This window comes from Triturus cristatus, chromosome 2_1 (genome assembly GCF_964204655.1).
Source record: "Triturus cristatus chromosome 2_1, aTriCri1.1, whole genome shotgun sequence".
NCBI classification, from domain to species: Eukaryota; Metazoa; Chordata; class Amphibia; order Caudata; family Salamandridae; genus Triturus; species Triturus cristatus.
In genome coordinates this window covers 933125787-933140976 of record NC_140581.1, presented here as the reverse complement: position 1 = coordinate 933140976, position 15190 = coordinate 933125787, and the positions used below count along the sequence as shown (strand labels likewise).

The following is a 15190-nucleotide window of genomic DNA, read 5'->3' as shown; positions in this document are numbered from 1 at the left end:
TTCTGGATACATTTCAGGTTGAAACAGCTGTAGGATCCTTGAAGAGAATCTCAGTTCTCTAATTGCTTGTGGGAATCAGTGGGTCTACTGTGTGACCCAGGTGCCCTGAGTGTTCCTGCCACGCAGATATTCTGACCACAACCAGTCATTCAGTGGATACCACCCCTGAAGTTGGCTACTACTCAAAGAACCTATCCTGGGTGCTATTTACGGCACCAGTACCAGCAGCCACCCTTTTTGAGCATTGACTTTAAAGGCTCTTAGGAGCTGTATCTGGTTTCCACTAGAACAGTGTCGAGCTCCTGTTTGGGCATTTTTTGGCTTTCAACACTTTCAACACTTTTCGGCGAATTTTCAGCATCCATGGCTCTCACCTGGTGACTTATACTTGTTTGCACCGGGGCCGTTAACAAAGTAAGGCATATTACAACATGTTTTATACACTCATAAAAACACATATACACAGCCCTGACTGGACATTGGGTTTATTTTAATTTTTGTGTCAGATTATGCCTTAGTTCCAAATCCACTACCATTTCCTGCAATAACCCTTCACTGCTTGACCTAGCTGCCACTGGACAGGCAAGAGTACAAACAGTGTAAGGTGGCAATCCAAACGGAGAGAAACCCTGGCGTACTGCCTGTCCCAGGGTCTAGAGAAAGTATTCACAGGAACACACATGAAAACAAATAACAGTAGGATCACTTGCATTGTGAAATTAAACAATGTAAATGTCTGACTATGTTAGGAGTAACAGATTATCAAAGACAGAACCATGACTGTGAGAAATAAGCACTTAGAATAGATAGCAGGTTTTTATTTTTAAATTAAATGTACATACATCAAGGTTACAGATTATACATTTTTCAGTCAGAATAACGAAACTTGAATAGTTATTGTTTACCAAAACAAGTCTTTTGTAATTTACTTTTGTGTATTTGATACATAGTAAAAAACGCATTGGAATATAAAATATACTATGTGCAATTCTAAACTACCTATTGAGGTTTTACACGTGTTACTACATTTCTAATACTCTTATTATTCCTACTGCAATATATATTTATACATGAAAATTATAAAACAAATACCAAACATTTTCAATCCCAGCAGTGATCAATCATCCCAATGCTCTTTTTATACAGATATGTGTCCTCTCTTTTAAAATGTTCTCCTTTGGCAGACCCACAGCATTGACATTACATACAGCAGCCATTCAAAGCATTGCTCAGTATACATTTAATTGCCGAAATCTGTAGTGTTTGCCATGGTTTCCATTCCTTAGGAAATAATCCTGAATATTGTGTGTCCTTACATCCTCTTTATCACACATATGCGCGTAAACCCCCTGGCTGCTTTTCTCTCATTGTGGACTACTTCATTTCTACAGAATTGTTTTTGTAACACTTATGTCACACCAGAGTAATTCACTTAGTTTCAGGAATGTTACATTACCCTTGTCATGTAAAGTTCCTGATATTACACCATTGCACCCTCTTGAGTAAATAAGACACACGTTGGACAAAATTCCGACTGTGGAACAAGGAAGTTACAAAGTGCAAGCGTCTGGCAGCTGCTGTTCTCTTTCTGTTGCAAATAGTGCTACTTTCTTAGTGCAAACTGCGTCCTCAAGTCCATTTTGGACATAAGGGTATATTTAAAATAAGAAAATAGAGCTAAATGCCAGATTATGCCTCTTGCATAATTCTGCATACTTTTCCTGACATTTCACATACAAGAAAATAAGTGAATTTTGTACACCCCCTCAGTAACGAATATATAGAGATTCTCAGGAAAACTTACTAGAAATATGCAAGTACACAGAAGGGTCTGAAAAAGTACATACCGGACACAGAGCCCAACAAAACCCCAAAAATATGCTGATTTTGTCAAAAAACTGTTCTATCTGATCCAAATAACATGAACTATACTTTTAACTAAGTCATTCATGTTTCTCTGGTCACGTTCTGTCATCAGAGAAACACGGATATCTGTTCAATTTTCCTGTGATAAACAAATAAATATGTTACGGTTCCATGCACAAAAAATAAAAAATAAAAAAAGGAAAGAAGTAGGATCTGAAGTAGCAACTTCGCAAATGAAGTAAACAAATCTTGGCTTGAGCAGAATGATGAACTGCTGAGAGATAAAAATAAAATATGTTTGTAACCTTGGCACATTTTACAAACACAGAAGTGAGAGCATTCACGCTGAAGAAAAATGTTCGTAGGCGTGTGAACACTATGCTACACTGCAGGGTCATTTCACGCAGTCCAATGTACAAAGTACCAATGGCTCACTAAAGGCAGTAATACAAGTTGGATGCGCACTGGCTTTAAAAAAAAAAAAAAAAAAACATTCACCATGCTAAAGGGAACAACAATATTTAAAATTGTTTTTGTTTGCAAAGGATGTTGATATTTTTATTAAAAATATATATTTTTTTAAACTCATTTGTTTTATGAGCTGTATGTTGCAAAGGTCATATTAAGTCGTTTTAAAAAATTAATAATAATAAGCGCGGACTTTCAATGATAATCTACCAGCCTGTCAGTGATAGGTTAAGATTTCCATAATAACAGCAGGTAAAACAGCCCTGAGGCTGATGAAACCTTCGCAGCGATCTATGGTCCCAGATGTGTTTAAATGCAGGTCTTCTCCCCTTTTATCTTTTTGATCTTGACCAACGAATTCAGTGCCATGCGGATAGGTAACACTATAGGATAATTTGTAAAGTGTTACAAAACTGCAAAATTCTGTGATAGCAAACACTGCAGAAATTAAAATGAGCAAAGTTAACACTGCCACTGGTATTACTAAATGTTATCTTTTGACCCACACAACCACTTCTGCAGTGTCAGAAGCCGTATCCAAGCACTGTCACGGTTTCATTTATGCAAATATAATGGTTTGTGAGGATTATTCGAGTCTAGCAAATCTTTTTAATCTAAAGGTGCACACAAATACACGATAAGCACCTCAATCAATTCGACACAGTTAAGAAATACGGGGCATATTATCAAGCGCGGCGTTAAAATTATCACCACTTTAGCGGCAGAAAACTGCCGCTAAAGCGGCGATAATGGGCTTGATAATATGCCGCAGAGAATTCCAATACAAACCCATGTTGACACCAGAACATGGGCTTCTATGGGAATCTCAAGGGTCGATAATTTTAACGCCGTTTCTTGATAATATGCCTTGACAACTTTTGACTCATGGAGGATGCATACCTGCCGCTTTTCTTATATACAGCTCTTCCTCGGATATGCAAGGATATAGACAACAAGTACTGAATATAAACAAACAAACATTTATCCTTTAATGTCTGTGAAGGCGCCAAGCTATTGCAACTTTTCCCTGGTTTACTGCTTACATTTCTTAAAGACAATGAGCAGGGGTTTGTCAGCATGCCATATGGTTCAACAAAGTAGTGTCCAGCTTCACGCCTTAAATGTCTTCCTGTTTGCAACACAACTTGTTGCCTGAGAATGAAAGAGTAGTTCAGTTGTTGTGCCTGCCATTTCCTTGTGTTGATTCTCTTTAGACAATCTGCCACGTTACTAGGTTGTGCCCCTTACAAGACATGAACAGAGGATAAAGAAGTCATCAGATCTTCAGATACAAATAGCCATTGTTATCTACAAGGTAACACTATAGAAAGCAGAGGCAGGCCTATAATTAGGGAGTAGACAGAACAGAGAGGTAGCTATTATAAAATCATTAGAGGTGATTAAATTGCTTGTGAGGAAACAATTGAGTAGTCGCCAAGCATTTCTCCCGAGAAGACAATACTCTCTTATTATACAAGCATTGACTAAAGCAGGGCCCAGCCTTTGTGTTGCTCACTAGTTTTGGGCAATCAGTCACTGTTCAGACATTTACTGGTGCTACAGAAAATATTTATTAGTACATTTGAATCCCACAAGAAGACAGGTTAACTATTCCAGAATACCACCTAAATAGGAAGGAAAATATACCAAGCCACAGGTCCTCAACAGCCCTGGTAAATACACATTTAAATATTTTAAATATATTTAGTTTTGAGGACTTACTTTACCCAAAATGTATTGCCATCCATAAATAAAATCAACCAATGGCACTGTTTCCTACCACTTCTAGGTGTTTACATTGGAGGGAGAATATTCTTTGGTCAGCGTAGATGCATTGCATACATCTGTTGGTGATAACGGAAGTTTATTTGTAAATTTAAAGAAATGGCTTGTCTACCAGGCCCAATTTCTTTGACTGACATTCATTCTGTTATCTCATTACTGTGCATTACGTTTACACATGGTGGTGAATAAGAAGCACAATTTTGTACTATCAACATACACTGTCACTGTGCCTCTCTACCGCTATATTAAATCAAAGTAACAGTTGGTTCTGTCGGGTATAAATTATTTCTTAAACCATTGAACCAATCCTTGGTTTATTCATAGGAAGGACAATTAGTCATAAGCAATACACACAAAGAAACCATAAAGGGTATTCAAGATTTTTATAAATTGCGTCATTTATAAATGACGCAATTTATAAAAATCTTGAATACCCTTTATGGTTTCTTTGTGTGTATTGCTTATGACTAATTGTCCTTCCTATGAATAAACCAAGGATTGGTTCAATGGTTTAAGAAATAATTTATACCCGACAGAACCAACTGTTACTTTTGTATACGATTGCACAGGTTCTGAGAGATACTGGGTTACCCCATTGCTATTATAATTGCTATATTAAATCAGGCACCATTGTTAGTGCCACGTAAAGGAACACTAGCCAGTGGAGAGGCCTGGAGGACTTCACGGTGTGGTGGGGATGTGGAGAAGAAGCCACCACACTGTTTCTGCAGTGCATTCCACAAGTATGTTCCATGCTAGAAGTGAGGTGGGGGCTGTGTTGTGTGCATCACTCCCTTTGCCTGATACTTCCATCAAAGGGGTGATGGAAAGGACCACACAATCAGGAGCAAAATGGTGACAAAATGAAGTCACTCATGCCTCTCACCCCAAATGTTTTGCACAATGATACTGTTATCTGGCTATCAGGGTCTTACCGGGAAAATCCAAACTATAAAGCAACTATTTAAAGCAAGTATGTGGCATATTACTAAGGAGTGGACAATTTTCTTGCATTAATGTCATGTACATCAAACAGACCAGTCACACCATGGACGACTGTCTTGCTTGACGAATGCCCTATAAATGTAGTGTGTGGCATTCTCTTAGCACCCATGCATACATGTACATCTTGATTAGAGGCTCCATCCTAGAGGAAAACGTCATATTACCAGCTTCATTTCGAGGGTGCAGATCTGTGATTAGGGTTATGAGAACTCTGGAGTCCTCTTGAACATTCTGCATAGTTCTATGATAGCTATGTGCATAGCCATAGACTAACGCAACCTGCCACTGCAGTGCAAGACTTCACCTCCCTGTGTTAGGTACTAGCAAAGGCCACTGTGAGACATCAGTAGCTGCTGAGAGGGTATTAAGTCCTGGGTTTAGAAGCTATGCAGGGAGGTACCAAGCACTTCCTGGAAAACCTTAATATCAATACGACTAACACCCTTAAATGTAGCTTTAGAAAACAGTTGAAATGAAACTGAAGCATTGAAAAACAGCCACGGGCAACATACAACATGTACCCCGGCTATTGCGCATGATCGAGTTGCTAAATTTGATAAAGTATGGCTTTCCTTTGGAACCCATATGAAATGGGATCGTTCTGCTGGAGAGGGATTGCACACCATGTCAGTCTTGTTGTGGAGTTCCCCATTGCCCTGTATTGAAAGTGAGGATAAAAAAGGGTCTTATTAGATTGCGTGTACTAAAACAACACCCACTATGGGCCCGCATCCAGTAACTCAGAGACATAAACACCTGCTTCCTGGAAAAAATTGGAACTACAACCTCATCTAGAAGAGGAAAGAAAAGAGCAACATTACCAAATGCATACTTATATGTAGTGATCATGTGTTTTGTAAATAATGCTAAACTGCCAACAAGTTCAGCTTTTCCCTAATTGTTCTGAAAACCATGCTACCTAGGAATATATACCCGGTGTAACTGCTTAAAAATACAGATCAAGAACACTCATCTTGTTTGCATGTGTGTTCTGCAGAGGCAAGCATGTTTGCCACCAAACTTCATGTTTCATAGAGAAATCCCTTAAAAAGCCAACGTGTGTTCTGTCAAGAGCCAGGGTTCACATCAGAGATTATCCAAAATAATTCTAATAATTCCAAGCATTATCATCAAATACAGTATGCAAGGCCACTGATATCCTTCCTAAAGTATATTTTTCAATTAGTATTAGATATGTGGGTAAACATTAGATGCCCCCAATAAAAGGGCACAACTAACAGTTTGCAACATAGCATAAAGAAAGTCAATGCAGAATAAGTTGAAGGGTATGGCAACATAGTATCTTGGTCAGAATATAAATATTGTGCCCTAAATATTGTTTAGAAAAATATCACCTCATTGGAGTATCTAAGATAAAATCTATATCCATGTCGGACGATATTTCTTTAGACAATACATATTCAGACAAAGGACAGTGAAAGCACAGTGCGAAACAAAAGCTTCTGTGACCTTTCTGCAGAGGACATCTCTTGTGATGGCTTCACTCGTTTGCAGCTTGGCGTCAGGATTTATGTAGATGGTTACCTTTCAGATAGAATCTTCATTGAAACCCTCAGTTCACTGGGAGTAGCCTGACAAGGCCACAGCCAATGTTATGGATAATGTTAGGTAGGTTGGACTCAAGGTCAAATGGGAGGTAAAAGGTTGTCAACATTGCCAGGGACCACTCACTATATACTAATCACTTAGCTGACAAGGCCTGCATGATGTAACACTTATATCCAGAATCTTAAGCAAGCAGACCTTTGGTAAATGCAGCCAAACAATTGAACTTTGTGCTGTTAATTAAAATTCTTGTTACATAGAGGGAGTAAATAAAGACCAGAGCATGAAAGAACATAATTGAAGAGTCTCTACTTCCTTACCAAAGTGCATGCTCGAGGCACATAATTGGCAACATAATTTTACTTAAAAAATATACACATGATTACGGACAAAGTTTCTTTTTTTTCAAATATTCACATCCAAATGTTCATTCCCAAAGTCACATCTCTAGGTGGGAAACACAGCCGCTTCCCCTCGATGTCCTCATGGGAGACAACAGCAGCAAATCAAAAATAACGAAGAACTGCCCATTCGTGCCCTGGTATCTTCAACTTCATCCAGACTGCAGTGCTTCCTCTTCCAGGTCTGAGGCGTGGTTATGACTTTTCCTCTGGTTTCTTGTCGTAGCTTTAAAACAAAGAAAGTAGATTACTGTTACTAAGCATTCTGTCAAACGCAGGGCTTTAAGTGGGATGTAAAAACTGTGGGGTCTCTCAAGGGGGCGTGGCCAATGGAATTAAGGGCGTGGCTTAGAAACACATAAGCTAAAAGTTTGTGCTCAGCATAGTGTGCCACCTGACTGGTATTTTGCTGTTTCTGTCATTGCTTCCAGATATATGATACAACAAGTAACATTATACCTACAACAAGTCAGGACTATTTGCTTTGTCAGTGGTTGTTAGTTGCATAGGATAAATAAGCAGCAACTATCGCTTGTATATAATATTGAAAAAGCTTCCACTTAATGCCCTGGTGGCACCACGACAATGTTGCTGCTCCTGAGTTTCAAAAGGAGAAGGGAAATCCAGAGAGCAAATGATTTCCCTTCACCTATAACGCTCGAAAAAAACGGACCTTCTGTGCCAGGGCACAAAACAGAGCCCGATAGAGACCCGTTTCGAGGCCTCCTTTAAAAAACTGCCGGTGCTCAGACCCGGTGAGACCCGACCCACTTAAAGCCCTGGTCAAACGTACGTCATCAATACACGTTCAAACACAGCTACTGTACAAACACAACAGGTCACTTTCTGAGGTAACATGAGTGTGCAATGTGTAGAAAAGTTAAACCGATAAATGCACTAAGGTTGTTTTCAAATGCACAGTGGGGCAGAAGGTTCCCACCAGAAGGGGAACATTGGGAGAGCAATGGCTAGGACACATCAGCAGATGATGTCGGTGGCTCTTTGGCCACCATGTCACCGCCCAAGTCGCGCATGAGCACCAGCGGCGAAGGTAGACCTTTGGCCGCCCATGTAAGCCCCTGCGTTTGCTGCCCCACGACGGCCACAGGTAAGAGCAGGGTGAGGGGTTGGCGGACCGCCCTCCACGCCCCCCCTTGCTACACCACTGATGAGCACTGAGGGATTACCTCAATCCCTTTGTGAATAAAAAGTAGATGGTGGCCGGGAGAGGAGGTGGGGGAAACCATAGCCTTATTAAGGGCAGTGAAGAGGTTTCCACCGCAGCATAAACAGAAAGATGTAGACCACAGAGGGTGGCATTTATGGGGTCTATGCAGCGATATTGGCATATAATTCAACTCCGCCCCGAAGGCAAGGGAGCAGTGGTAGGCTCCACAAGGAGGTGACAAGGGCGTGCAAGTGCAATAGACAGGCAGTGCAGGGCCCAACACATAGGGGTGCCATGCAGTTATTGAGGGTGACAAAGGCATGACAAAACTCCAGAAAAAGCAAGCTTTGCCCCGCACAAACAAAAAAGTCCATGGGTCTCAGAGGACAATAGCCCAAATTGCAGGGAGGACCCAGGGATAGGCCCCTGTTTGGCAAGGCAATAGAGACGTTGGAGTCGTTGGTGAGGTGCCAGGTGGTGGCCCAAGCAGGGAGATACAGGAGGTATTGAATCCAAATTCGTTGAGGAACAGTGCTGGTTTGGAGCAGGCCAAGAAGAGGAGGGGTGACATGGATTGGGGTGATGACGGTGATCTAATGTGCCAGAGGGAGCGTGGTACCAGACAGGGCCGACACTTCTGAAATGGAGTGTAATTTCTTCAAATCTAGGATTCCTGTTTGAAGGGACACGTAAAGAAGCAAATGCCCCCAACACAATGGCAACAGATGAATGGCCTGTGTTGGCCTGTAAGGGCAGCATAGAGAGGGTGGGGGCTACTGGAACACCCCTCACCTCAAGAAGATGAACAACGGAACCACAGGGAGAAATGAGGAGCCTGGATGTAGGGATGAACGTGATAACAGAAAGAGGACGCTGAGAGACTAACTAGAGAAGTGAGACTGGAGCAGAGGGGCAAATAAGAGGGTCAATGTCCCAGGTATGGTGACATGTAGCCCGCTCGTCACAACCTAGTCATGGGTCAGTAGAGTGGGTGTGTGGCAGCCATTGTGGATGGCACTGAAGGAATAGGGGGCATGACATGGGGCTAGCTATTGCCCATGCTTTGGGCGTTGAGTAAGAAGGGTCCCTGGCTGCATCTGATACTGTTCCACTCAAGAGAGAACGATTTGGTTCACCTGAGCCGATGGCCACAATAGGGCACACAATAGAAGTAAACAGAGAGGTATCCGGTTTCTGTAACGCCAGAAATGCAGTTGTAGTGTGTCATGATGCCATTCAGTAGAAATGGCCAATGTTGTTTAGGCAAGATGTGCCTTAACAAGTTGATGGAGGTACTGGAGAGTTGGTGGGAATGGAAGATATAAGCTGGGATGAAGAGGGGTGGGATGTAGGGAAAACACATAAGTGGAGGCCTTATCCGGTGGCAGATGAGAGAGATCATGTTAAGGCAAGGGGAAAGCATTGAAGGTTGCCGATCTGAGTAATCGAGAAAAAAACATGGATGAAGAAGACATGCTGGCCTAGAATGGGTAGGCTGGAAAGAAAGTTATTTGAGATTATATCTGCAGAACCGCCGTTCACTGAATATAACCGTCATGGTGAGTTTGGCGTTAAGGAAGAGAACATATGTGATTTGGGTAGGGCAATGTTTACGGGTGGGAGATGGGTTAGACTTCACTATTTTGTGGAACTTAGTGAGACTAGTTAGGGCCAAGAATGTGTGATTGTGAGCTCTGCTTGCTTCTCAGTTAAGTGGTCTTTTTTACAAAAAGAAACAATGTTGGGAGTTGGTAAGGCAAGTCCCGTGCAGTGGTACGAAGAACCTCACAGCTCAGGAGACATTGAGAAAGCAATGATAAGGGCGTGTCGGCAGATGATGTTGGTGACTAGTGTCACCGTCAAATCTCCCATGGGAGCAGGGGCATTATCTCAATCCTCTGGTATGTGAAAACCCCACCATTTGAAAAAGCTGAAGGTCCATATTAGAATAGGGCAGAGCCTGGAAAGGTGTCAGAGTTTCTATTTTTGTATACGATTTATCAGTGAAACTAAGCAGTTAAAAGAGCTCAGGGAATGGCACGAGAGAACAAGAGGTTTACAAGCTGAGAAATAAGGAGAAAGAACAGCTAGGGTTGCGGAAATTGAGCCGGTCTGAATACTGGCGCAGACAGGCTGCAAAGGGAGTCGTTTGAGATTATATTTGAAGAATAGGAATTGATTAACTATAACATTATTGGGGGGGTTGGCGTTAAGGAAGATGAATGAGGTTAGAACTTTGGAAGGGCATGTTTAGAGGGGAGGAGCAGATCAGAGTGCATTTGTTAGCAACATTTTTGAGTCTGTATGGCTTGGCCGAATAATGTGCTATTTTGAGTTCTGCCAGCTTCTGAAAAAAGCGGCACTTTCCACAAACATAAACAGTGTCAGGAGTTTGTCATTCCCAAGTTGTAGCTACGTAGCTTAGATTTGCAGAACATAGACCACATATTAGAACTAGAGCAGGAGTTAGACACAGCTATAGATTGACGCGCTCTGCACATGATATATGCATCTGCATACTGTATTGAGCTACATGTAAGTAGATTCATCTTCATTCACTAGTAAAATAGCTTACTAAGTTAAGTACTGTAAAACAATGTGCACATGACACGTGCCTGTTGATGACAAGGGCATGTCAATGCATATATTATACAGGATTCATCCTAGACTCCTCCCTCACCATGACCCGCCAGGTCAATGCCGTCACATCCACCTGCTCCAACTCCCTCCGCATGACATTCAAGTGGATCCCCCCTGAAGCCAGAAAGATCGTCACCCACACATTCATAACCAGCAGACTGGGCTATGGTAACTCCCTCTATGCAGGAATCAACAAATCCCTCTTCCACAAACTACAGACCATCCAGAACACGGCAGCCCGACTCATCCTCGAACTCCGCGTTATGAGCACATGACTCAACACCTGCGAGGCCTCCAATGGTTCCCCGTTGAGAAGAGAGTAAACTTCAAGCTACTCACCCACGCCTACAAATCCCTATACAACATCGTACCCAAATACCTCAATGAAAGAGTATCTTTCTACGTACCCAAAAGAAACTTCCACTCCGCCGACCTAGCCCTAGCAGAAACACCACGCATCTGTAGAACCAGAGCAGGGGGAAGAGCCTTCTCCCACGTCGCGGCAATGGCCTGGAACAAGCTCCCAGTCAACATCAGATGCTTCCCTACCATACACATCTTCAGAAATAGCATCAAGACCTGGCTCTTCAGCTGAACTGGAGCTAAACCCCACCCCTAGTGCCTTAAGACCCTCACGGGTGAGTAGTGCACTTAATAACTCCTGATTGATTGATTGAGGATTCAGTTAATAGAAATGTGAATGTTTCCCAGGCTACAACTGACCACTTTTAGTATGTGACCATGGTACAGCATTTTGTCATTCTTAAGAAGGGTTCCAGCATGCTTAATGCTTAATGCAAGTGCCTGCAAAGTGCACAAGGAACAGAACCTTACAATCCCAGAAAGGTCTTGCTCTGCCTCACAGAACACTTGCTTCTTTACATTGAAAAGCTGGCAAGAAAAGCAGAAAGTGCATAATCACTGTTGCGAAATATAGGAAGTGCTACTTTTCTGATAAGAGCAATATTCCATGCTTACTCTCTATAACACACATATTTGTAGTGGACAACGTTACTCTGGAGACTGAAAGAGAACTCGATCTACCCTTCTCTTGGATACACAGAAAACAAGCATTGGCATCATAAGACCCAGCTAATGTACAGCCATTCATTAAAAACATTGAGTTTACAATGCAATGTTTAGGAATAAATAACAGCAGCAAAAATAAGGGGCACGGATATGCAGCACAGAAGGAGAAAGGTGGCACAGAGGCATGGCAGCAATAGTCTGTACCAATTTGTAGACACCTGCTTTGCATGTGAGAGTCCATAAAAGCCAGGCCTACTGGTTTTGCCAATGCTTGTTTTCTGCCGGACTGCCCTTGAAGGACGGGAGCTGATCTCTGCCTATCAGATAGGCAGAGATCAGCTCCCTTCCTTCAAGGGCAGTTTGGCTATATGTCTTCTGCACTAGTCAGCAACAGGTTCCAGCCTGATGGGAGGGCAACCTTCAGTAAAGGTTACGTTCCTGGCAATGCCCTTCCCATCACTGGTGTGCAGTGTTTCCTTAATGTCCAAAGCATGTACAACTTATTGGCAGAATAGACCAGTTTTAATCTAAAATTGCAAGCACTGTTGGGTGTTTGAAGCAACCTAAATTAGGCTTTGGCAGAATGTAGAGGCCTCTCTTAACCTGGGAGAAGTGTATCTTGTCCTTTTGTCCTCTCTTTCGTTGGCTACTGATGCAGGTAATCTCAGTGACGGCCAGTTTGAATTGGTCAAGATGTGTATATCCATTGGTTTCAAAAAGGCCAATCAGAAGACACCATTATAAGCCAACAGCTAACAACTTAGGCAAAGGGGATAGTGGTAAGCTTCACTGCTTACTGCGCTTCACATATAACTCATAACCGTCTGTCGGATATGTAGGGTGTTAAGCTTAATGTGGTCTATCTTGACACGCACCATTCATTCCATATGATAAATCACTAACACACAACACAAAGTACCCAGATATGTTCCATGATGGTAGGCAAGGGAACCTCTTCCGTAGGGGGCAAGATGGATTCTTACACAGAATAGCTGACAGACAGTCTCCCTAACAGTGGTGCATTTTAAGAGGCTTGTATCCTTGGACTATAATTGTTCCCAATAACAAATGTCTCCTCTTAATCTGAGATTAGGGGTGGTAACTGTCCTCACTCAGGTTGTTGAGACATTTTGGGTGTACCATGAACCTATTTCTGCTGAACAACAACAATGTTAACAAGCAGACCACCTCAAGTGTGATCATAGATGGATGACTGTTTTGGAGTAAAAACATAGTAATATCCACAACAAATGAAGTGAACAACGGAGGGTGGCACAGCTTTTCTAAGACATGCTGAGGGTGCTCGTAACAACAGAAATGGGTTCAAAACAACTAGAACAGGGAACAGGTGCATACAAACAAGGTTGGGAGATACTGATTGAAGCTTTAATGCAGCCTATTGATAATAAACCTATGTGAATATTATATGCTGACAGTCATGGAAGCATAATATCTATACCTATTGGGCAGTGGGATATCAATATAACTGAAGATGAAGTTGGTTTTGTGAATAGGAGTTTGGATTTTGAATCTAGAATAGATGCAGAACAGTATGGTTGCCTATACGACCAGAAAAGTGACAGCGGGGGGAGGATGGAACCAATAGTGTAATCCTGCAAAACCACTGTCACGGTTGTGCTATGCAAATGCCACATACATATATACTGACTAAAGTTGTTGAAAATCAATGAAAACATTAAAAAAGGGATGAAGACAATGATCTTAAGCAAGCATCTTATTTTGTATTCTAGTTTTGGGGCAGGGCGTTTTGTGATAGGTCTGGTGTAGCAGAAGCAAAAACACAATTTCCAGGGACACTCAGAACGTTGGCAATAAACTATTTCTGCTCTGTAAAAATACAGCGAGTCGGGAGTTGGGACAGTGGGGTGGAAGATGAAAAAACCGCTGTATGGGGCACTCAACATGTGATATATGTGGGGGAAAAAAAGTAGAGTGTGCAGAAGGAGGTAGGCACATGGGTCCATATGTACGAAGTCATTTAGCATTTCTTAATGGACCGAATCCGAAATAGGAAATCGCAAATAGGGATTTCCTATTTGCGATTTGCTAACCCCATGTAAATAGCATTTCCTAAATGCGAAATGGGCATTTAGGAAATGCTATTACCATCGGATCTAATCCGATGGCAACCAGAGTAATTTGTAAAAATGCACCTAAAACGCATTTTTACCAGTGCCAGTGAGCGCCCACTTGCCCCAAGGGCGATTGAGCACTATATACGAGCACCATTTTTTTAACCCTTTTTTTTTACAGGGAGCCTAAGGTCCATAGGTACAAATACTTTTGCATTTCCTAATTTGAAATTTCCTATTAGGAAATCACAAAGTGGAACTACAAAACCATTCGTACCATTGGGCCTTGGGCCCAAGAAGAAGGAATGGGTTTGCATTTCCTAAACAGCGATTTCCTAATAGCGATTGTAACTCTGAAGGAATCGCTATTAGGAAATTGCTAGTTTAGTACATTCTATTTTGCATTTCGAAAATAGCAATTTCTTAAGGTTCGCTATTTAGGAAATGCAAAATTGAAGTTTCATACATATGAGCCCATGGTGTGGTAGTTGAATATAGATACAAGTGGGAAATAGAAGCTTGGATCAGAAGTTCAGGAAATGATAAACTTAATTTTGACTGGTCCCAAAAGTATGAGAAAGAAACAAAAATATTGCAAATTCAACAAGTGAATGATGTGGAGCAGCTTATACACCCAAGGAAATGCTGCACGATTTCAATGTTATTATTACTGGGAATAGGACATGGTATCTATTTGTCAATTGCAAAGCTCTTCTTTTTTAGACTGCCCAATGTGAAGTAGTCAAACGTGTAGAGTTTTTTGGAAGTAGGCCCATATATTGTGGGTTTAGAGGCCATGAGTTCAGTCCCCTAATAACAAGGATCAAATCAATACACATTCAGGAGCTAAACAGAGACATTCTTTTACAGTATTTATATGGATTTTAAAATCATCAACAGGGGGGTATGCAGAGTTCTACCTTGTGGGTGTGAAATTGGCTGGAACACAACCATGATGTCTGTAAAATAATGTACTGAGTTGGTGAAAAAGCTTCCTCAAAGGCTAAGAAGACTTTAATTAAGAGGATATGCATTTTAGGACATCTCCAAAACCTATGAACCAGCAAGCTGGACTCTTCCTATTTGCATGGACTCCAACATCTCAATAAGGTAACTTGCTAAGCTGTGCCAAATAAAGAGAGAGCAGGAATCTGCCATATTTACTAAGA

At 41.6% G+C, this 15190-nt stretch overlaps 1 protein-coding gene across 1 annotated transcript in view; it reads right to left on the bottom strand.

The window, feature by feature from the left end:
* Window positions 1-803: 803 nt before the first annotated feature.
* The window catches only part of LOC146866111 (protein prune homolog 2-like), a 1273164-nt gene continuing 1258777 nt past the window's right edge, over window positions 804-15190 (bottom strand). Inside the window, exon 20 of the mRNA XM_085633391.1 lies at window positions 804-7317. Coding sequence (XP_085489517.1) covers window positions 7287-7317 — 31 coding nt within the window. The 3' untranslated portion in view covers window positions 804-7286. The remainder of the gene's footprint in view (window positions 7318-15190) is intronic.